The sequence below is a fragment of the Carcharodon carcharias genome, chromosome 9 (assembly GCF_017639515.1).
Source record: "Carcharodon carcharias isolate sCarCar2 chromosome 9, sCarCar2.pri, whole genome shotgun sequence".
Taxonomy (NCBI): Eukaryota; Metazoa; Chordata; class Chondrichthyes; order Lamniformes; family Lamnidae; genus Carcharodon; species Carcharodon carcharias.
The window spans coordinates 30780697-30804575 of record NC_054475.1 but is presented as its reverse complement, the minus strand read 5'-3'; the positions used below and the strand labels follow the sequence as shown (position 1 = coordinate 30804575).

Here is a 23879-nt window from a genome sequence, read left to right as displayed (position 1 = left end):
ATGGTTTATAGCATGTACAGTCTATAGAATGCTTTCTTTGCTAAAGAACATGAATAAGAACCGCTGCCATTTTTGAGCTTTATTCCATGGATTCCATAAGTGCTTTACTGTTGCAATGATCGACACGTGGCTACCAGAAGGTTGCATCATGCAGAGGAGGTTCTGTGACCAGCCAGAATAATGTGGCTACAAAATGGAAAAATATATCACAAGCTTTGTACTGCCGTGGATTTTGCTGTAATAGTAAATTATTGATCATTTGATGCAGTGAAACCATTACTATTATAAACTGGGAGTGTCAGCCTTGTTAGAGCTAGTGTGTGTGCATGTGTGCACCTGCACGCAAGCAAGATAATAAGCTAACACCCTTGCCCATGTCTATTTTAGTTGTGTAGAATAGGGCTATGCATATATTCTCATATGAGGAAAGATAAAACAAGGAAGAAGTATTGGTGCATGATAAACAGATGGTCATGTGTTCATGGCTGAAGAAAGGCTAGTTGGGTATAATCATGGGTAGCATACCCACTGACTGTTAGAACAGACCTAAGAAGATGGGAGCTCAGGGGCAACTGTGACTCCGGTTTCTGAATTAAGTAACTATACCCAGTCTTTGGGGTGAACTTTCTCCCCATCGGGTTGGGCGGGAGTGGGCCCGCGATTGGCTGCACACCGCCATTTTACGTGGGTGGGCCAATTAAGGCCCACCCAGCATGACATGCACCCGAAAGTGCTGAGCGCTCCCTGTGTGGGCGGGGAAGTAGGCTGAGTCGGGGCCTACGCTTTTTCACACGTGCGCGAAACAGGGCAGAAATCTCCCTGAGGCACTCAGGGAGATCAGTTTGAGTTTAATAAAGAAAAAAATAATTTAGGACATGTCCCCTCATGTGAAAGTGTCACATGAGCTGGGATATGTCTTTGAATTTCAATGAAAATATTTCACATATAAATCATTCATGAAACCTTATCCCGCCTGTGCATGAGGTTTCATGAAAAATGCAAAAGCTACCTGGGCTCTTCACCTGCCCACCAACCTTAAGTGGTTTAATTAGTTTTTAAATGGCCTTAATAGGCCTTTGACAGTTCGGCGGGCGCACAGCTGACTCCAGTGCACACCCGCCGAACTGAAAATCGGAATGACGTGCGGTGACATTGGGACGCACGCCCAACATCACCGCGCGTCATTTTATGCATCGACGAGCGGGCCCTGCTCCCGCTTGCTGAGCCGAAGATTCTGGCCTTTATCTTTGCAATACTGTTAATTGAGATACCAAACTAAATTGTTGTTATGAACTTGATTTTCTGGTGTTCACTTCAGGCTTTTACCATTCTTTTCCAAATTATAATTTCTCGCCCAACTCACTCATACACTGACTGCCACACTTGCATAAATTAACTATACAACACCGTGATACAAAGTCTATTAGCATGCATGCTATGTTTAACGGTGGCCTATGCTGTTGTTTCTATAAGCACATACAGAAGGGGTCAGTATACCTCACAGTATCTTGTGCCACTGCTCAAATCTGTCATAATTATCTGCATATGCATATCCACCCCTGGGGATCTGGATAGTCAATCTGAGGAGGGATCAATAGGTGAATCATGTATAAGGAGGAGTGTGCTCAAAGTGGCAGCAGAGGATCAGGAATCCAGAGACCAGTTCCTGTCTTTCCTCACCTGCCAAGCCTAGAGATTTGAACTCTGCATAAAAGAACACTGGCATCTAAGTAGCAAATCTTTTATGCAATTATATCACAAAAGCAGCCTGCAAAAATTGGCAGCAGCTGTGAAGGGGTCCATTAGTTGCCTTTGCATATAACCACTCCACCATAAAACAGTTGGGGGAGGGGGATATTTAAACTGGATAGCCCCAAAAATGAGTGTGGGGGTTACATTGTGCAGTTAATCATGACCATTCAGGCAGTACAGGCAGTACACCAACTTTGTGCTGTCTGCTCATTATAGTAACTTCTGCATACAACCAGCTCTGACCATGCTGTTCACTGGTTCGCACAACAGCAGGGGGCCCAATATCATTAGTAACTTGCATTAATAACAGCTAGTCTGCACTACTTAAAGAGGATCTGCAATGTAGTTGGAACAGGAGATGGAAGTCATTCTGCAACTGAATCTGACCAGGGAAATGAGTGAAGAATGGTTGGCCATGGAAGAGAGCAGACAACTAAGATTTTTGAATGCTGCACTGGATGTTTTGGCACAGGAGGTGGAACTTGAAGAGATGTCCTCAACCCACAGGTGAGCGGGGGGGAAGTTGGGGGGGGGGGGGGGAATTTTCTCCCTTTCATGCAGGCTGGATGGGTGCGCAGCCGATCGCCACCCGTGATCAGTTGCATGCCGCCATTTTACATGGGCGGGCCAATTAAGGCCCACCCAGTGTGACATGGACCCAGAAGTTCTCAGCACTCCCTGTGCAGGCGGAGGGAGGAGGGAGAGTCAGGGCCTGCGCTCTTTTGTGCATATGCGCGAAAGAGCACAGAGATCTCCCTGCGGCGCAGAGCTGCCTCAGGGAGTTTAATTTCATTGTGAAAACCTGAAAAAAAAATTTTGAAAAAATTAATCAGACAGTTCCCTCATGTGATGAGCTGGGACATGTCTGAATTTTATGAAATTTTTTTATTAAAGTTATAAAACCTTCATGAAATCTCAACCCGCCCATGGATGAGGTTCCACACAAAATGCGAAGGCCACCTGGCCTCTTCACCTGCCGCCAACCTTAGTTAGCCCTGAGAATCAGTTTAATTAGTTAATTAATGGCCTTAACAGGCCTTTGACAGTTCGGCAGGCGCGCACCCGACTCTGCTGCGTACCCACCGAACTGAGAATCGGAATGACGCACGGTGACATCGGGATGCACGGCCGGCATCACCACGCATCATTTTAAGCATCGGCAAGCGGGGCCCACCCCGGCACACTGACCAGAAGATTCAGGCCATGGTAAGGAGTGAGAATAGGTTGCCACTGAAGATAATGCCCAATGTTTATCCCCAAGGACCTCAGTACGGAGCCGCAAGAAGTTCAATGAACTCATACGAGTGACTAAGGTCAATGAATGCATCTTCAAATGCCATGTCCCACTAACTGAACCACTAGACTCAGAAAGCTTTACCTCACCTGCACACGCACATCGCTGCTGCAAGCGTTACATTCACATCTCTCACATTGCACACACTAGCAGCTATTCAACATAAGACCACCCAAACTTAGTGCACAATACTCACTGACACATTTCTCTCTCGCAGGAGTTGTTCGCGCTGAACTGGAGGCAGCAGGAACTGACTAGAGCAGTCGGGGGCGGGGGGGATTCTCCTGCATATCCTAACCCCTTTGGAGGAAAACATGCTGGTCGTGGCCGCACGTGTTTGAATCTATTCAAGTCTGGGTGCAACTGATTTGTGCAGAAACGTTCAGCACCTGCTACACCACTCCCTGTAGACTTTTGAAACTTGAAATAATGATTGAAAGCGCCAAAAACATGTAGAATTGGAGCAAAAACCAGTAGAAATAAACCAGCAACCAAACTGTATGTAGTTGATGATCCCCTTAAATATCACTAGTGGAGATGTCCTACAAGAGTTCAAGGAAGGGTGTAAGCTGGGAGGTGACGCTCCAAAATGTCGGCACTGGCATCAAATCAGCATTGTACGCTGTTTGACATCATGATCTGCCTATTCTGCATGCTTCCAGTGGACATTAGGTGCATGTGCACTAAACCCATTACAAATATAGCATCCTGCTGATTCGCACCTGTAGTGTGAGCTCTGGCTATAGATGCCATCATGGAACCTAAGAGGCCTCATAGCCCCCAAAAAATGGACATCACTGAACTGAATTTCAATGGCAGCATCTTCAAGGCTATTTACAGTGGCTCTGTCAATAGCAAATACTCTGAGGGTATTTCCTTCTCTTCACATTTTCTCTCTTGGTAGTTGTGCTGTTGCGTAGAGTTGCATAGTGGATTTAGACACCAATCCTGGACCTTTTAATTGCAGCTTCTAACATATTGGAGATTGAATGGAAAAGCCATATTGCTACCCTCAGAAATTTCTCCAACATGGATCAATAAGTGTGCAGAGGGAGTGCCCAGCAGCAGCAGCCGCAATGTGGCTGGAATAAAAAGTCAAGAAAACACAATGTTACATCAAGCTTACAACATTCCCTCCACCATAAACAACATGTAAACCACTAGAAAGTGACAAGAGTTGGTCAGTTATTGTAGCATTGAACTCATTGCAGGTCAATACACAGGAGGTACAGGGTCATGCCATCTGAAGAGTATATGTTGACAGACATCAGCCAGCTATTTCACTGGGGAAACACCCAGAGAGAGCAAAAAGACAAATTTCAGATGATACACAACTACAGTCTCACCAAGAACCACCATCAGACAATAAAAGTTAATGGCACAAATAGCAATTACTTGGATGAAATTATTTTTTTTTACACTTTATATATAAATAAATTTTGCCAGAGAGCTGACTCTTGACGCAGTGGATTAAGGTACGAGCAGGTAACATGATGAACATTCATGACAGCTCAGTTATCAGAGAGGCCAATATTGGGACTTACATATTGAGTTATTCCATTGCACACGTATAGACAGCACTGCTTGGTGATCAGCAAGTTAGCTGAATGGGCCATCCATTAGAGATTGCAGTACAACTTATCCTGCATTATTCTCTGTTGTCATGCTCCACCATCAGCTGCTATTGCTCCATGGCAAAAACTCACCACGAGACAAAAATTGTGCAATATGTAACTGACTATTATCTTTGAGATCCTGGTGATGACCTGCTACGATAGTCTCTTGGTTGATGTAGACGTATTTCCGTATGCCAATTGTATGTTCCTCAAATATTTGTATGACTGTATGTGCCTTATCAACCAGATCATGAACTGGGCCTGAAGAGATACCTATAGTCATTTAGCAGCCATCTGTTCCATCTGCTTTAATAACACAGGCATGGTACATTGCCTTAAAATACATGAATCATGAACGCTGCCAGGAAAACTGACATTCAATTGAATGATTTAGTGCAGATTGGCACATATTAAATACACATTGTAGGAAAGGCTCTTTGCTCATGAAGGATTCAGTGTAGAGAACTGGAGAACCATAATTCCTTCGATAAATGCCCTACATTTGTGCCCACATATGCTGCTGCCAGCTGTCAGTAGGAAAAGTTATGATTGATGTGGCCATGATGAGCAACACAAGTGTAAAAAGGAGGAAAGTACTTAGGGTTCTGGAAATCTGAAATAAAAACAGAAACCCTGAAAATATTCAGCAGGTCTGGCAGCATCAGTGCAGAGAGAGTTAACGTTTCAGGTCAGTGATCTTTCCTCAGAACTGGGGATGCTTAGAGATATAACTGATTTCAAAGCATGGCAGGGAAAGTGCTGGGGGTAGTGGGGGGGTGAAGGGTGGGGGAGGAGAGGAAAGCATTTGATTGTGCAGTTTAAAATACAGCTCCTAGAAATAGAAAGCACAGGCAAAAAAAAAAACAAGAAAACAGAAACAAATGCAGAAAGAAAAGAAACCAAAAAAAACGAGAAAAACTTGACACCTTCCTGATTCGAATCTTTTAAAAACTAGGAAATAGCTTCCCATCATTGCCAACTTTATATGGACCAGGGTAGCGTACAGGAAAAGTCTTGCCTTTGAATGATTCATTTTGCTCCCTAATCTATGTGTGAGAGTAGTGTAGTGCTGACATAAAGTCAAAGAAGAAGAATATGCTCACCATAGGCTGGGTACCTGTCATGTGTAAGGGGTTACGCATCAGATTTCCCAGTCTGCAAGTGCACATTGTGTGTTGGCAGGGTCCCACCTGGAAACTGGCGTTTGTAAAATGTTTTCTTAAAGCATTTGCTCTCATCATGCAGTTATGACTGGTTACACTTAGTTATGCTTGGCTTGTGATTCTTTAAAAAAAAACTGGAATAAAAATAACCAGATCACAAATCATTATACCACAGATTTTCATTCAGTAATTCAATCCAGACAAAAAGAGAACAGTTAGCACAACATATACTTGAGACAAAAAGACTTTATAGTCTAAAATATATCTCAAGGACAACATTATTAGGAAATTGACTATATTTAATATGCTGAGTATATGTTCGCAGAATATTGTGGACCAGAGTTTTTGTTTGTTTACATTAGTCAAAACCAACACAATCCAGGTGGATTTAGCCAAACTAGCGCAAAAGATTGGTGAATTTAAAACACAAGTGAGTTACACACACAACCACATATTTGTGTTTGCCATGATATTTTACATTGGACAAAATTCAATTTGCTGGAATGCTCTGCCCACACTCCCCAGGCAGAATTGCAAGATTTCACTGGAAGGCCCTTCAAATTGGATTATCTTCAGTGCAAAGGAACTAGTAAGTACATTTTAAAAGCTTTTGCATATCAAAATATTTAATTGACTAAGAAATTGACTAATGTACACCAATAAAACTATTTGATAGCACTTGATGATCATGTACAGTAATTTTAAGTCGCTCACAGGTAGTGGAATATATTTACATTGTCAGCAACAATAAAACTCCAGCGTTCTTCAACACATTAAGCGATACATCTTAAAGGGAAGAAAATAAACATTTACATTCCATCATGCTGCTCAATTGCACTGGTTCATGGAATATTTTGTTTGATTACGCAAAATGTGATTGCTAATATATATATAAATATGAATAAGAAAATTAATGTCAGAAATAAGAACAGAAGTAATGGAGAACAAATTTTACACAAATGGTAGTAGACTTGTAGCTTTTGCAGCGAACAGCATAATTAGGTTCAGGAAACAATCATGATTCTGAAGGAAGAAGTTGGTTTGCAGATTTATGAAAAAAAGAAATGGTCTTGCTCGATTTCCCACTCCTAAAAAATATTATGACCCAAATCAGCATAAAGCTGTTAACCTATGCTAAACATTGTGACCACCAAAAACAAGCGATAAAATTTACAAAACATTCCTTGAATAACAGCAGCTGGGAGAAATAGTCATGGCGAGAACTATAATATATTCACGATCCTTAAATGCCATTGGTAAGTTACTAAGGAAACAGTTGGCCCATCACTGGTATGATAAAAATCATTGCACATTAGCCACAGAAGTTCAATATAACTGGTCTATTAAGTGTATTGTTTCTTTCTATCCTTTATTGTATCTTGTAGTCAGCCAAGATCAAACACTAAAGAATCATTTAGTTTGGGGCACATCAGTGGCGTCGCTGTCATATTTCTTCCCACATCCACTTTAGCCTCTCTAGGTCACAGAACAACTGTGGCCAGACAACTGATAGTTGCCTAATCCCAGACCTCCACATTCTCCAACAATACTGCTCTGACCTGAATGCTAGAAAGTAAATGAGGGCATATAAAGATTACTCTTATTCAGTGAAATAAAAGCTGTTGAAAATTTTTAGAAACATTGCTGCAAAAATCATTCAATTTTTTGGCTTATGTAACTTTGATCATTCTTTTACTAATAACCTGTGGGTGTTAGTAATAATTACAATTTCCAGTGACAATTAACAGCCGTGAGATCAAAATGAGAGTTCAACTGAGTTGTCTCTCAGATCCTCCTTCAGAACTGAAGTTTTTCTCATTCTGATGAAATTTGCATAAGGAATATTCCTCACAGAAAACCTTATTGCGTCAAAACTGTTGATGGTGCAATGAAAGCTTTGGTTAAAGAAGGGATACACACATCCCTTCATTACAGTACTTTGTAACTATTTTCTTAAATGTGAAAAAATGGACTGGAGCTTTTTAATTCTAAAGATTTAAGATTCTCATGCCAAAATATTTTAATCCACATTGCCTGCAGCTGCTTTACATTTCCAAAGCGAAATACTCTGCAGAGTACTAAACTGTTCTCTAGTATTTTCCCAACAAGTACAATTTACTCCGGGCGAAAAAAAACTCAAACTTGCCAGTGAATCCCAACCTAAAACTTCATGGTCTACACCACATCATTTATTTCTGAATAAGCACAAATTCCACCCTTTAGAATAAATAGAAAATCACAGACTCATTATGGTATGATTGATGTTTTTTTCTTCTCGCTCAAAATAGTGCACTGGGCAGGAACTTGCAGTAAGTAAAGGCTATTTCCTTAGAAAATTCCAAGAAATGAACACATTCTGTGTAAAGGAGTTATCTAATAACTGCATTTTCCCTACATTTCGATCCCATGGCAAAAGCAGCTCACTTGTGGATTTATTTGATTATTCCCTTTTAAATAGATGTTGTTGTTTATTTTCCCCCAAGTTTCCTGTTTCATCAGGAAGGGCAGAATAGTGCGAGACTTCTGATTAGATGAAAAAACAAAAACAGAATTACCTGGAAAAACTCAGCAGTTCTGGCAGCATAGGCGAAGAAGAACAAAGTTGACGTTTCAAGTCCTCATGACCCTTCAACAGATGAGGGACTCGAAACGTCAACTTTGTTCTTCTCCGCCAATGCTGCCAGACCTGCTGAGTTTTTCCAGATAATTCTGTTTTGGTTTTGGATTTCCAGCATCCGCAATTTTTTGTTTTTAATTTCTGATTAGATGACATCAACTCTAATTCATGAGCGCAGCCTACAAGAGGAAAAATTCAATACAGTGAGACCATACCCTCCCCGGTCCTGCCCAATCAAGATAATTTGCCTCCATCCTCCCCCACCCTGATCACAGACAGCTCTATGGAAAGAGTCCACTCAACTCCACCCTTCATCGGAATATTCTGCTATTACAGTAGGCAGTATCTACGGGTTCTACGGGCCTACTTAGGAACAGATAAAACTTCCCTCAGGCACAACAAACAAATCAGTCAAAACTGCAGTCCAGACTCACAACTCTTTATTGTTCAAGTTACTGATTGTCATGTGCACATTTTATAGTGTTCTGTCAAGTGATTACAAATCAGAACTTCATTATAATCTTTATTTCATTGAAAGCATTGCATTAGCCCAGCATAACAGCATGAAGCTAAAAACACAGGCCAAGCATCAGACCCTAGGTATTATTTCAGCCGTCCTTGAAAATGTCTTTCAGTAGCTCAGAAATATGCAGTCACAGTCGACTGTGCCACAAACTGGATTTCTAATCAACCTTTGCAAACATTGCATTAAAAGGGAATTCACAGTCCTTTAGTCTCCAGGAGCATAGCATATTACTGGGTTTGGCGTTTATTCCACAAATGAAACTCTGGATTACATGTTTGAGGCTGCACGTTTCAGTCCCATCAGTTAACACTTAGTGAGTTTCTGACCTCACTGGAGGCTATCTAGGGCAGTGCTTATTGAGGTGCAGTGGTTACCTTGGTTTGAGAAGAGTAAAATTAGACAATCAAACCACACTGCTTTTGTGCACCCCCTACTGATCAATTCAGAGCTGCATTACAGGAAGCCTAAGCAGGTTGTTGCAGGCACTCTCCATGGAAGAGAGACGTATGGCATGGATGAACTTGGGAAACAGTATCAGCCATTGCATTCTCTTTCTGCTGTTGTTTGCGTGCAAAACATTTAGCAGCAGTAATGTGTACATGTCAAACGGGTTTATACTTTTGCACAGCACAGATGCATCATATTGAGAAAGTAAGCGTTGTAAGATTTGTAAGGTTTAGCTAGGAATCTCTCAGACGGACAGGTACTTATCCAATCGGAAAGCATACCTGCAATGATAAAAGCAAAATACTGTGGATACTGGAAATCTGAAATAAAAACAGAAAATGCTGGAAAAGCTCAGCAGGTCTAGCAGCATCTGTGGAGTGAGAAACAGAGTTAAAATTTCAAGTCCATATGACTCATCCTCAGAGCTAAAGAGTAGATTTATACTGTTTAAGAGGGGATGGAGCAGGTGAAGCAAAATAGAAGGTCAGGGATGGTGGAAGCTCAGCAGAGATTTACAAAGATGTCATGGACACGTGACAAAATGGGTGTTAATGGTAGTGTTAAAGACTAAAGATGGTGGTGATAGTGGCATAAAGGTAAGATAGCAAAATGTGTTAAAAGCAGAAGGGTCAGTGCTCTGTGAAAGTACAGCCTAGAAACAACTGATATGAATAAATAAAAAAATAAAGAAAATAAATAAATGATGCTGCCAGACCTAAGTTTTTCCAACATTTTCTGTTTTGATTGCATACCTGCTAATTTCATTCCATCTAAGTCCATACCATTGAACCATTCTTTAATTTCTATTCACACTGGTCATACATTTAGGTAGGATTTGTGACTTTGAACTTTGCTTTAAATTCCCTATCCCATAATTCAGAAGTCTGAGGGGATAGTTATGAAGTTATGGTTTTGCCCTTGTGAAAGGTAATCTGTTTTAGCTCACTGACTGAGTAAACTGCATTTTATCCTTGACTCCACTTCATTATATGTTGTAACACACGGCAGGGAATAAATACATTTCAATCTCATCCAGCAATTTCCGTATGAAATGTTTCAAGACCGAATTGAAATTGTGACAACCCAAAATTCCTTGCATATTATTTCCCATGCTTGAAACTTTGAAGAAAACAGCCCTTCCCAACTATATCCCTGTCAACACCACCTGAGTTTTAGAAATTGGAATCGAGAGTTGCAACTGCAGCAGATGCTTTAAAAAAAACAGGGCCAAATGGGTAAGTAAAACTAGGAGGGTCTGGAAATGCTCAGCAGATCATGCAGCAACTGTAGAGAGAGAAAACAGGGTTAACGATCCATGGCCACTCCTCAGAACAGAACATGAGTTCTGAGCGAAAGGTCATCGACCTGAAATGTTTACCGCTCCCAGCATTTTCTGCCTTTAAATCTGATTTCCCAGCATCCGCAGTATTTTGCTTTTGTATGAAGATCTGCAAAAGGCACCATGATTACTTAACCTCGCACCCCTTTCGAATGGAGTGCAGAGCCGCGTGTTCATTCACAGGGCATGAGCAACTCTTGCATATTTATGTATCGGCTTCGAGTGCCAGGACTGCTCCAGCGTTTGCTGTTCAATGTTAAGTTCGCTGTTGAGAGCCTCGAGCGCCCCCAGGCACCTTCTATCGGCAATCTATGTATCCAAAAAGTAATAAACGCGAAAATGACTCTCAGCAAATTATGCTTCCGCGATAACTTTGTCATTCTCATGCTGGTCATTTACGCAAACTGCGAGGCTCAATCCTCTCTGCAACTGCTCCCGTGCAGCAACCCGCCTCGGTGCATTGAGGAGTCTGCTCCAACCCTGAGATAGTACTCAGAAGCTAAAGCTCGGTCACCTTATTTACCAGTTATTTTCAAATCCTGGGCCACAAGTTGGCAGACACAAGAATAGGGAAATTGATTCGTGTCTCGGGTGGTGTGCGACCCAGGATTCAACGCTGCCGGCTTTTGAAACTATTGAGCTATTCTTTTCCCGGAAGAAATAGACGAGGAGTTCAGTCATCTCCAGCAGTTAATTTCTCTCGCCCTGTTTAACGTTCACTGGAAGCCGCGCGAAATTAAATACGCTGGCACTTTATCACTGTAGATAAACCCGCATATATAATCGCAAGGTTAAATTCGCTGGAATACCTGTGTGAATGTGTGTTTAGTTACATACATTTACAATATAAGCACCATGTACACTAAATGCAGTCATGCCCATTTACGCGAGAGAGAATGCGTACATATTTTCTGTAATTACGCAGGCGTGTATAGATGTCTAAGCTTGTTTCTAAGGCAGAGATGTACATTCATCTCAGTAAGCACAGCCGCTACGTATATGTCCTGCTCGTTATGTAAGCTCCGTGCCCAACATAACAGGGCGAAACAAGTATATGGTTGGAGTAAAGACATTTGAAATGTTGGGAGGCACAGAATGAAAAGCAGAATGTCACCGGTAGCAAAACCCTCCAGTATTTAGCACTTTAACTTTATCAGGCTACCTTTAAGGAAAGCTGTGACAGAATATTGCAGTGCTATTTATCACGATAGGCGCCGGTTTACCTTCTTTGACTAAGTGCGAGTAGATGATCCAGACGAGGAGGCAGCAAAGTGCTGTCCCTGCCCCAGTGCAAAGCCCTCTCCAGCCGGGCAACATGTTCGGATCCCCCAGCTTCGGAGCTCAGCTTCTGTGCGCCTGACCCACACCAGGACCACACATGTAGATCTCTCTCCACATTCAAGCCCCAGAAGTCGGCTAGCGATTTCCAAAAAAAATAAAAATAAAAAGACACTATCCAAAAACAAGGCACCTGTGTAAATCTCCAGCCTGGACTGTCAACGATCGCGCGAATCCACTTAGCATACACCCCGAGATCCACACGGCGGGATGTGCATCTGGGTTATAAAAGCCCCGATCGCTGCCCTTTATCATCCTCTTCCACGCTATAAGAACCACATACTGCTTGATCCCTGCAGCAACGAGGTCTCCAACTGCAGCTAGTCACTGCTTGGCAGCGTCTATTGATCGCCTGTTGTAATTATCCAGATATGCAACAGCGCGTAATTAACCCTGCCTGTGCTGCGGTCGGCCCATAAATAAGTCAAGGGTGTTTAATTTACTGACTGGCGTGTCACTGGCAGGTTCATGCTAGAGAGCCTGGCTTTTCCTTTCAGTGCGGGGAGAAAAAAAGTTTGTGCAGCGCGTGATGCACAATCCATCCCCGCTGCAGATTGTTTCTCTTAAGGTAGCCCAGCCAACGACATGGCAAATAAAATACTCCCGCTCGCTTCTTATGCTTCAATAACCACCGTGAATCATTTTGTACCAGCCCAACTATTTTTATAACTTTCATTTTGAGAAACCCAGCTGAACGCTTACGCTTTTTTTTTATTCAAAGCGTGCTAGAAAATGGCTGATTAACTCTATTGAAGCAAGATTTAATAACTTCCCAATCGTTCAACTGGGTTAAAATAGTGCGGTTGGCCTGAGATACAAACTGCCTTTGTTTTGTAAAGCTTTAACGAATAAAAGTACTCGTTAAAGATTACACGCTTATGATGTGCTGGAAATCGCAGCTTGTGCTCACTTGATGTTCCCTGTCTATAAATATCAACCTCCAACTCCATCAGAGGTCATTCCATTTTTGCTTCGGACTAACTCCCTTTAAGATATCTACATTTCTACAGTATTCAATGATTACTGTGTCAATCTGTGTGCACACAATTAAGATTATAAGCTTGTCGTTAAGGGTGTTTTCTATTTAAATAAAGTCCCTAATTAAATATTAGGCTACGAGATAAACCAGGAAAAAACAAGGATCTTAAAAATAATTTGCTTTTCAATTTTATTGAAAAGAATCCACCTATTATCTGACAGTTTGGTTAAAGGTGTTTCTGAAATCTGAGTACCCGAGAGCAGTGGAGCTAAATTTGCGAAATCAATTGCTCCCTGCCTGTGTTTCTAAAGGAGCCGGGTGGCAAAGTGTTCAGCGCTGTTGTATTAAATACCTTTAGTGTACTGCGCATAAATATTGTTAACAATTCCCGGTAATAAACGGTGCAGAAACATGAAACATTCCTCTTTCAGAGTGCAACACTCTGCGACATGGTCTGGTTGAATATATTTCACGCTTTTTAATTAAAACGCTGACAATGAATCGATTCATTAGCACCATTAACCATCTAAAAGCACCATTCAGACTCCTACTTCGTGTAGTCAAGACATTTCTCCACTAGTAAGGTTGTATCGACCGACTCTAATTATCAGCCCGTTTAGTTCTAAGTACCTTTCACTCGGCGTACGTTCTGAGTAACAGTACATTTGTTGCAGAGCACGGAAATCAACAGGAATATAAAGCGAGCATCGCCTACACGCTATGGAATCGCTCTCTGAAATTCGCAAGATGTTATACCAGCTCACAGCATCTCAAACATAACACCAACCAAAATATAACTTTAAAATGCCAGTGGCTTGACTTGCTGTTGTGTTTAAATCGTCATGGGGGGTATTTGTAAAATGTTCCGTATATTTTAAAAATACTTTGAGTATAGGAACAGCTGCAACAATAAATCAGGAAAAAGGTCAATAATATTATGCTTCGCGCAAATTAACATATTAGTGTTGAAAAAAAAATAGCTACTAGTCAGTGCAACAAATGTTAGTGGTTGCAGCAATTTGTAAAGCAACAATCTGAAAGTTAATCGGACATTAGATTGTCATTAATATTAGACCGTCCATTCGGACAAATGGTGCTGAAATGGACAGAACTCGCAGCTACGTTATGATATGATTTTTTCACTGAGCCTCTATCAATTGTCTTGGGATGTTTTAATGCGTTTGAGATGCGATAGGAATCCAAGATGTTTTAATTTAATCGTGTTTTGCGATATTTATTTTATTATGTGCCGAAATGGCTACCGTAATCGCGTGTTGGGAAATGATGGATTGAGTTGTAAGCCCCTGAGCCCTTCACTCAATTTGAAATGGTGAGAGGCTGCACGCCTATGTTATTTAGCTAGCCGCAAGGTGGCGACGACGAGTGATTTCAGCATTTTTTCAATTTAAAAACTGTTGCTTTCGTGCAACCTATTGTTGCAAACTAAAGTGCATCGATAAAGCTTGAGGGAGCTTACTTTCAATGCTACCTGCCGGACAAAAAGTATAAACAATAACGCTTTCACCAGTTCTCCTTTACGTCATTCTGGTAAACTCTCAAGTAATGAAACGGCGGGATTAACGGCACAGAAATTTGTCCAACAAGCGCACAGGTTCCACCGTCACAATGCTTTTTTAAATCTTATTCCAAAATCAACCTTCCGAAAATGTTCTAACCAAGCGATTAATCAGTGCAACCCTTTGAATGAACATTGGCCAGTTTTTGATATGTGATGCAAAATCTTAAGCGAGCTTTTATATCTGTTAAAGTGATAAAGAACAATCGCCAACAGGTTTTGTGTCTCGTTATAAATCTTGTAGCAAGGCCTTATGATCATACTGTATGCAAACCCAAGTTACGCGCAATAGTCATCGCCTTCCCATGTGTTCATAACCAGCGTTCTCGAAGTGTTGATCTGTTAATCCGGCTGCAGTCAGCTCAGTACCGTGAAGAATGCAATTCGTCTTTAGATGTTGCTAATGTGTCGGCCAGCGACCATGACAGGGCTACGTATAAAATTACATGTAGAGAATGAGGAAAGCAGGAAACCTGAATCCCGAGTTATGGGAAAAGAAACTTCTTAGCGCTGTCTGTCTAGATCTTATCTTCTAGTGTGTGCGCCCCTGTGACCTCCGGAGGTCCCCAGCATCACAAATGCCAGTCTTCAGCCAATTGGATTCACTCCACCTGATATCAAGAAATGGCTAAAGGCACTGGATGCTGCAAAGGCAATGAGCCCTGACAATATTCCAGCAACAGTACTGAAGACTTGCAGCGCCCCTTGCCAAGCAGTTCCAGTACAGCTACAACACTGGCATCTACCCTACTATGTGGAAAATTGCCCAGATATGTCCTGTACACAAAAAGCAGGACAAATCCAAACCGGCCAATTACCACCCCATCGGTTGAGTCTCCATCACCAGTAAAGTAATGGAAGAGTCATTAACAGTGCTTTTAAGCGGCACTTGTTTAGCAATAACCTGCTCACTAATGCCCAGTTTGGGTTCCACCAGGGCCACTCAGCTCATGACCTCACTACAACCTTGGTTCAAACATGGACAAAAGAGCTGAACTACCGAGATGAGGTAAGAGTGACTGCCCTTGACATCAAGGCAGCATTTGACAGAGTGTGGCATCAAGGAGCCCTAGCAAAATTGGAGTCAATGGGGATCAGGGGAGAGCTCTCTGCTGGTTGGAGTCATACTTAGTACAAAGAAAGGTGTTTATGGTTGTTGGAGGTCAGTCATCTCAGCTCCTGCACATCATTCAGGGTAGTGTCCTCAGCCCAACCATCTTCAGTTTCTTCATCAATGACCTCCCTTCCATCATGAGGTCAGAAGTGGGGGTGTTCCCTGATGATTGCACAATGTTCAGCACCATTCATGACTCCTCAGATACTGAAGCAGTTCATGTCCAAATGCAGCAAGCCTGGACAATATTGAGGCTTGGGCTGACAGTGGCAAGTAACATTCATACCGCACAAGTGTCAGGCAATGACCATCTTAAACAAGAGAGAATCTAACCAATGCCCCTTGGTGTTCGATGACATTACCATCACTGAATCCTCCACTGTCAATATCCTGGGGGTTACTATTGACCAGAAACTGAACTGGACTAGCCATATAAATACAATGGCTACAAGAGCTGATCAGAGGCTAGGAATAGTGCTATGAATAACCCACCTCCTGACTTCCAAAAGCCTGTCCATCATCTACAAGGCACAAGTCAGGAGTGTGATGGAACACTTGCCTGGATGAGTGCAGCTCCCACAACACTCTAGAAGCTTGACACCATGCAGGACAAAGCAGCCTGCTTGATTGGCACCACATCCACAAATATTCACTCCCTCCACCATTAACGCATGTTAACAGCAGTCTGTACCATCTACAAGATGCACTGCAGGAATTCAACAAGGCTCCTTCGATAACACCTTCCAAACCCACCACCACTACCATCTAGAAGGACAAGGGCAGCAGATAGATGGGAACACCACCACTTAGAAGTTCCCCTCCAAGTCACTCACCATTCTGACTTGGAAATATATCATCATTCCTTCACTGTCGATGAGTCAAAATCCTGGAACTCCCTTCCTAACTGCACTGCGGGTGTACCCACATCACATAGACTGCAGCAGTTCAAGAAGGCAGCTCACCACCACTTTCTCAAGGGTAACAAGGGATGGGCAATAAATGCTGGCCCAGCCAGTGAAGCCCTGTGAATGATTTTTTTTTAATTGTCATATTGCCTGAAAAAAAAATGATATAAAGCATCACAGTGTTACCACGACTGTAATGAGATCATTGCGAGTGTTCATTTGCTATCAGACTATGTTTATACCTCAACATTAAGATTAGCGCTAAAATTCCATTGCAAAGTTGGGGTTATCTCTAGACCTGATTCTGAAGCAAAACAATGCAAATCCCAGGAGGAGATCGACTCAAATCACTTGGGTTTGACATCCAGGGAACTCCTTATCTCTGCTATTATTTTAAGTATCTTCACAGTACAGAAAACACAATCCACCTTGTCAAAACCCTCATGTGTCAAGTTCCTGAGTTTGTTGCCAGAAGCATGCTAGGGAGGTATTTATAGCCATGAGTTTGCTGTGGTTCTGTATGCATCTCAAACCAATGGATGTTGATACAGAGGAATGTGAGGTGAAACCCTTTGGCAGAAGGAATAGGGAGAGACAATAGAAACTAAATGACACAGCTCTAAAAAAAAGTGTACAGAAGGGCCTGGGGCTTCATGTGCATATATCTCTGAAGGTGGTTGGACATACTGAGAGAGCAGTTAGCAGATCATATACCTTAGAAATAAAGATATTGAGCAGAAAAGTTTGGAGGTTGTGCAGAACTTGTATTAAGCTCTGGTTAGGCCACAGCCAATGCATTGCATCCAGTTTTGGTCACCACACTTTGGGAAGGATGTGAGGGTCCTTGACAGGGTACAAAGTAGATTTACCAAAATGAATCCAGGGATGGGGTGGGGGGGGGGGGGGGGGGGGGGGGTGGTGTGGTGGTGGTGGGGGGGGGGGGGCGGGGAGAGAAGGGGGGGTGTGTGCGGGATGGGTGTGGGTGATTTAGCTACAAGATTACATTGAAGAATTAGATTGGGCTCCTTGGAACAAAGGAGACTGAGAGAAGATTTGATAGAGATGTATAAGATCATGAAAGGTTTAGAGAAGGTCGATAAAGAAAAGTTGTTCCCATTAGCTGATGGGAACACAATTTTAAGAAATGGGGGGTGGGGGGGGGGCAGTGGTAACGGTGAAAAAGAAATATTTTATACAGTGAGTGGTATGACCTGCAACTCTCTACTTACAAGGGTGCTGGAAGCAGGGATGATGAACGATTTCGGAAGGAAATTGGATGAGTACTTGAGCTCAATAAACTAACAGATCTATGGGAATAGAATGGGGAATGGGACTGATTGGATTGCTCTACAGAGTGCTGGCATGGACTTAACTGGCCAAATGGCCTCCCCCCTTGCTGTTCTGATTCATTGATGGTTGTTTTCTTAAATTCTGGCATAGAGCAGATGTTTGGTGATTCAAATTTCCAAATGTTTTCAGAAAGTTCATTAGAACGGAGAGTGTACAGTTAGCTTTTAAATGGTTTAAATTATGAATTTGCCAGTATGGTGTTAGAGTTAAGATTAGTATCTATTTGTAAATGTGGGATTCTTATAAGGCGACAATAACTGGTGGTGCTGTTAGGAATGAGTTACTGACTTCATTTATTGCAGGACGACTCACGCTGCCACATCATCTGTGGGAATCGGGCATCCAAATTGATAGCATAACACTGCAGTGAAAGCTAAGGCCCTACACCTCCACTAACTATAGAGCATGGTGATATGCCTTCAGCTGTAAGAACCTGCAGGTCCTAATATAACACATAAGCGATGACGACACTTCCCATGAGTAAATGAGCTCTATCAAATGTACACAAACTAATCCGCGACCACTATGAGTCCAGCACCACTTCTGGTACCAGTAGCTGAATGTCAATGTCTATGGCGGATTGAAGTGGCTAACCGGGGAAACCGAAGTGTCACGACCGTGCCTGAACACTGGAGGCGCCATTGAGTTGATAAACTTCAGGACAAGGAGCGCTTGCGCTGCAATGGGTTTTAGTTTGAGTTTTAGACTGACTGTTGTCTTGCTTCAGGTTTGCTTTCAAACTAGGATTCCCATAAAGTTGTGCCCAGGTACAATGTTGGTCATAGTTGTTTAAGATGCGTTTTACAGTCATTTTTATAATTGGAAACAGAAGCTTTGACTCCACTCCGGAAAGTAAAGCTTACTGACCGATCTGTATGACCAATACTTACTGTAGCATTCTAAAGACATTTGCTCGTTGAAAAGACGATATAAAGATACTTTTTCAGTGCCTGGTGTTTTGCTGCCTGATTTAAGTAATCTATTCAATTGTCACATATAGGACAAAATACATTTGTCTAAAGTCATTAAAAGCAATTCCAAAAACCCAATACCTAACTTCCTCAACAAATACAAAAATACCTGGAAAAACCCAGCAGGTCTGGCAGCTTTTACCTAACTTCCTCGTCTTTCTGTAAACCTGTTTTAGGATGTATCATAATCGCTCAATGATAACCTATCTCCATTATTTTGCGAGCCTCGCCGATATACTCCGGATTTACTGCCGCTTTCTCACCCCCTTCCGATCAGAGCACAGGCGTCGCTGGTTCGTGTCCCCCACCCCCCTCCCCCTCCTTAAACACACCAATAAAGCACCATAAGAATTTGCAGCAATGCATGGTGGGCACCAGAATATTTCTGATGAGATTTCACAATATCCATTGCTGTCTGGCATTTCAGCCTTGCCTGGAAGTCTGTATTCAACACCGAGACCAGGAAGGGTACATGGGAATTCGGGGTCCCAGCCAAAACCTCTGCGCGATGGAATCGTGCACGGAGGTAACAGCAGCATTGGCAGCTGGGAATTAACTCCCAATTCCACCCTGTGGAACATCGATTTTCCTGCCATGATGTTTGACTGGAGTAACTGCCAAGTTATGGGGAATAGAAGTAACGTAATATCGAGGGAGCCTCATCTACTTATTCAGCCGTATTAAACAGGCGGTTTTAACGCTGCCAGCCAGCCTTACCTAACCATCACAACGGTGGGAACCACGTAGAACTATAATATACGAAATAAACAGAAAGGAAAGCAGAATGCCTAACACGTCACCAGCTTGGGGTGATATGCAAGCCGCTTCGAGACGACTGATATTTACTCCGTCTTTCCATGTATAGCATACTATTTGCAAGGGTGCATCACTGTTAAATACATTGCATTTTAAAAGCCTTTGTATCCTCAAAAGCGATTTTATATTGTGAGTAGTTACCATTTTGGTATACTTTATATATAAAACAATAACATTGCTGAAATACAAGTTCAGTCCAGAAACAACAGTTATTATGCCGCGCGACTGAATTTATGTTAATTTCTCCCGAAATCACATAAGTATTTCTCTAAAAATAATTGAAGTATACTTACTACAAAATGCAATAAGAAGTGCAGAAAGTATGGCTAGAAACCAAAAAGTTGATGGCATGTTACTGTTCCAGCAAATACCCTTCCATCTGAAGTGGCCAGCGGGACTCCTGTAAAATCAGAACCTTCCTCCAAAGTGATCTTCTGGGACACAATTCAACGCTGACCTGGACACCATGTTTCAATTTCGGTAGTGGTGCTTAGAGCAAATAAACTGGCCTCACTCTCGCACAGAGGAGCCCTGCAGGGTTACTTTGAAAGAGAAAGAAGCGAAACTGGGAAGGCGGCGACAAAGAGCGCGGTTTGCAAACCGCCCGGAAATGAACCAAAATGCATGTGCGGAGTTGGTTTCAGTTCTCGCCGTTTCTGCTGTCAGCTTTCAAGATCACGGTTGGTTCAAGAGACGGAGCGATACCCCTTCAGCACTCTGGACGGCGCCCGTCCCAATCGCTGGATGTGTTCCCTTTAGCACTCAGTCAGCTTGCTGATGTCTTGTCGTGCGCCAAGTCAAGGATAGTACGATACAGCACATTCTGCACAATAAATATGCACCATTCTGACTGAGAGGGGAACCATTTATTTTAACAATCTCCAACAACCTGCATTGAACAAATTCGCAGGTGTGCGTGAGTGGACCTACCTGGATATGTCAGTCCCTGTAGGGATCTGTAAACCACTTATAGAGAAAATCCAGCCACCTTACATCCAATATAACAATCCGAGCCATCGTCAGGCATTATAGTCCCACAGTTAAATAGATGTCTGTGAGTTGTTCATACTCTTTAGCATCAAGCTGCGTAGAAAATACCTTTGTTCTGTTTAAAGCCCGTACTTCGAAAGGCTAGAGTGACATCCATCAATGAAAAATAAAACTGAAGAGGGGGAGGGAAGGGCAACTTTAAAAAGCATTTTTATAATTGAAGGATAACATATGTATCTACACTGGGTTATATTTTAACCTGTGGAAATCCCTCCAGAAAACTGTCAGGATTCGTGGCTAAGATGCAATTTATTGAGCCGCCTGGAAGGGAAAGGTGACATTTTCAAAGTAATTCACATCAACTGTGTCATTTCACCTATATAGACATGTGAAAGAATAATGCTGCGAATGTAATTCCATTGAACAGATTGCGGGAGCTTAGAAGACTATTGCGCCACCTATATCTGCCAGTTATGTGGTGCTGGTGTGAAATAAGTTTTAACAATGCAAGGCCTTATAGAGCCAAAAAAATCGGGTGCATTTTTTTTCCCAATCGAAACCTAATTGAGGCAAGTCTTGCATTTTTCGGGCTCTCACTATTTAGTAGCCGGTGCCCACAAACTTCTATGCCAAGTCCGTTCCAGATGCCTTGGACACTTTCGACTGTATAAATAGCACGCGTATTTCAGGAAGCAGAGCAGACTGACACAAGCAAGCATCTTCACCTCGGCTCAGCTTTTGCTCATTTAAAATTGCATCCAAGGGCTTATTGATCAATCAGCCTTATCAACATACTCTTAAACCGCACAGTTCCTTCATCCGCTGATGTGGATTCTCACGGAAACAGGGTCAGCGAACGACGTAAGAAAGCAAAACAAAAACAGAATTATCTGGAAAAACTCAGCAGGTCTGGCAACATCGGCGGAGAAGAAAAGAGTTGACGTTTGACAGTTGTGGAAAGGTCATGAGGACTCGAAACGTCAACTCTTTTCTCCGCCGATGCTGCCAGGCCTGCTGAGTTTTTCCAGGTAATTCTGTTTTTGTTTTAGATTTCCAGCATCCGCAGTTTTTTGTTTTTATCTCTATTATTATTATTGTTAAACAGAATGGTGATAACATAATAATTGAGGGAAAGTATAATCAATGGGAAGAGCTTCTCTCTATCTACTCTGTCCAGACCCTCATGATTTTGAACATCTCTGACAAATCTCTTAATCTTCTCTTCTCCAAGAAGAACAGCCCCAGATTCTCCAACCTATCCATGTGGCTGAAGTTCCTCACCCCCAGAACTATTCTCATGAATCTTTTCTGCACTCCCTCTACTGCCTTCACATCCTTCCTCAAGTGTGGAGCCCCAATTGGACACAATGCCCCTGTTGAGGCAGAACCAGGGTTTTTTTTAAAAAACAGGTTCACCTTTACTTCATTTTGCTCTCTACGCTCCTATTTCTAAAGCCTGCATCCCTGGTGTTTTCTCAACCTGCCCCTCTACCTTCAAATATTAATGCACATGTACTCCCAGCTCCCTTTGTGCCTGCTCCTTCTTTAAAATTGTATTTTATATTGCCTCTCCTCATTCTTTCAAACAAAATTAATCATTTCACACTCAGCTGCATTAAATTTCACTTTGCATTATTCTAGACCATTCCAACAGCCTAAGTCAAGTTTATCACAAATGAATACCCTGTGGAAAGATTGAGCAATCTCAGGGAAAAATAACATAAAGACCAAATTAAGCTACCCCCAGATTTTCTCCATCTTTTATGCATATTCATTACAAAAGCAAAATACTGCAGATGCTGGAAATCTGATATGGAAACATACAATGCTGGAAACACTCAGCAGGACAGGCGGCATCTGTGAAGGTGAAAACACAATTACGCTTCAGGTCAATAACATTTCATCAGAACTGGGAAAAGTTAGAAATGTAATCAGTTTTAAGCCCGTGAAACGGGAGAAGGTGAAAAAAGAAAAAAAGGGAAGAACTTTAATCACGCAGAAGGCAAGAGACATTAAGTGACAAAAGAGTTGATGTTGCACAGCCAACAGAAGTGGAAATGGGACAAGTAAAGATGCAATGTGTCTAAAGGCAGTGTAGATGACAGAATGATGAACAGCTGTCATCTAAAAGCAAAAACAAGAAACATACAAGAGTAAGACTGAAACATGTAAAGGGATGCTCTACAGCACTAACTCTTTTGCCATTTTAAGTCTTCCACCTTCTGCCCTATAAAAGACCTTCCCTCTTGTTTATTCACCCTTCCCCATTTAATTGCATAAAACCCATTACAATTCTAACTTTTCCTGTTCTAATGGAAGGCTATTGACCTGAAACATTAACTCTGTCTTCCTCCACAGATGTTGCCTGACTTGTTGGGTATTTCCAGCATTTTCTGTTTTTATCTCAGTTAATATCTCTATGCCCACCTTAAAGAGGCATAAGCATGAAACTTCTTTGTTCAAAAAGGACCTAAACCTATGCCTGGAATTTTAAGTATTGCAGGAAACAAAGTATTTTTTCCAGCGTTTTAATTTGATTTTTAAGCATTTTTGTTTTAAAAATATCACTATCCTCACTGAGAGTTGCACTGTATAATTCACATGCTTCAGAATAATTACATTAAAAACTGAAAAGCTTTCATGATTGCATTTCAAACATGCTGAGATCAGCCTTGACTTTGTGTGACAGTGTAAAATGGGTGACAGTGAATGGGCACTCTGTTTTACATCTTTTCTGATATTTGACTTAAATACATATAAAAATCTGGAGGGATGTACTTAATTACCAAATAAAATCATGCTGAAAAAGAAGCAGCATTACATAAAAATGTAGCAGGAAAAGTAATTAATCATATCTGACTATGGGAAGTTGGAAGTGAACTGATGATATTGCAAAAAATGAACATGCATTGACAAAATCATACAGATTTATTGCTATGATTGAAGAAATGGTTGTTCTATTTACTTTCATATCAATAAATCATAGTTTTTAACCATCTCCGGCACTTCACTTTCCTAATGGAATGCAAATGAGTATGGGTGTTGTTTCATCTGAATTGGATGTCCATCAATTATTTGTAGGAATG

The 23879-nt window shown here is 41.8% G+C and overlaps 1 protein-coding gene across 6 annotated transcripts in view; it reads right to left on the bottom strand.

Moving 5' to 3' along the window:
- The window catches only part of LOC121281836 (chemokine-like protein TAFA-5), a 352162-nt gene extending 331672 nt beyond the window's left edge, over positions 1–20490 (bottom strand). For 4 of the 6 annotated variants that reach the window (XM_041194880.1, XM_041194881.1, XM_041194876.1 and 1 more), the window contains exon 1: positions 11978–12418. In XM_041194880.1, coding sequence (XP_041050814.1) covers positions 11978–12071 — 94 coding nt within the window. In that variant the 5' untranslated portion in view covers positions 12072–12418. Of the gene's footprint in view, positions 1–11977; positions 12419–20096 lie in introns of those variants that run through there. The other 2 variants (XM_041194877.1, XM_041194879.1) reach the window with 1 other exon arrangement.
- Positions 20491–23879: the final 3389 nt, after the last annotated feature.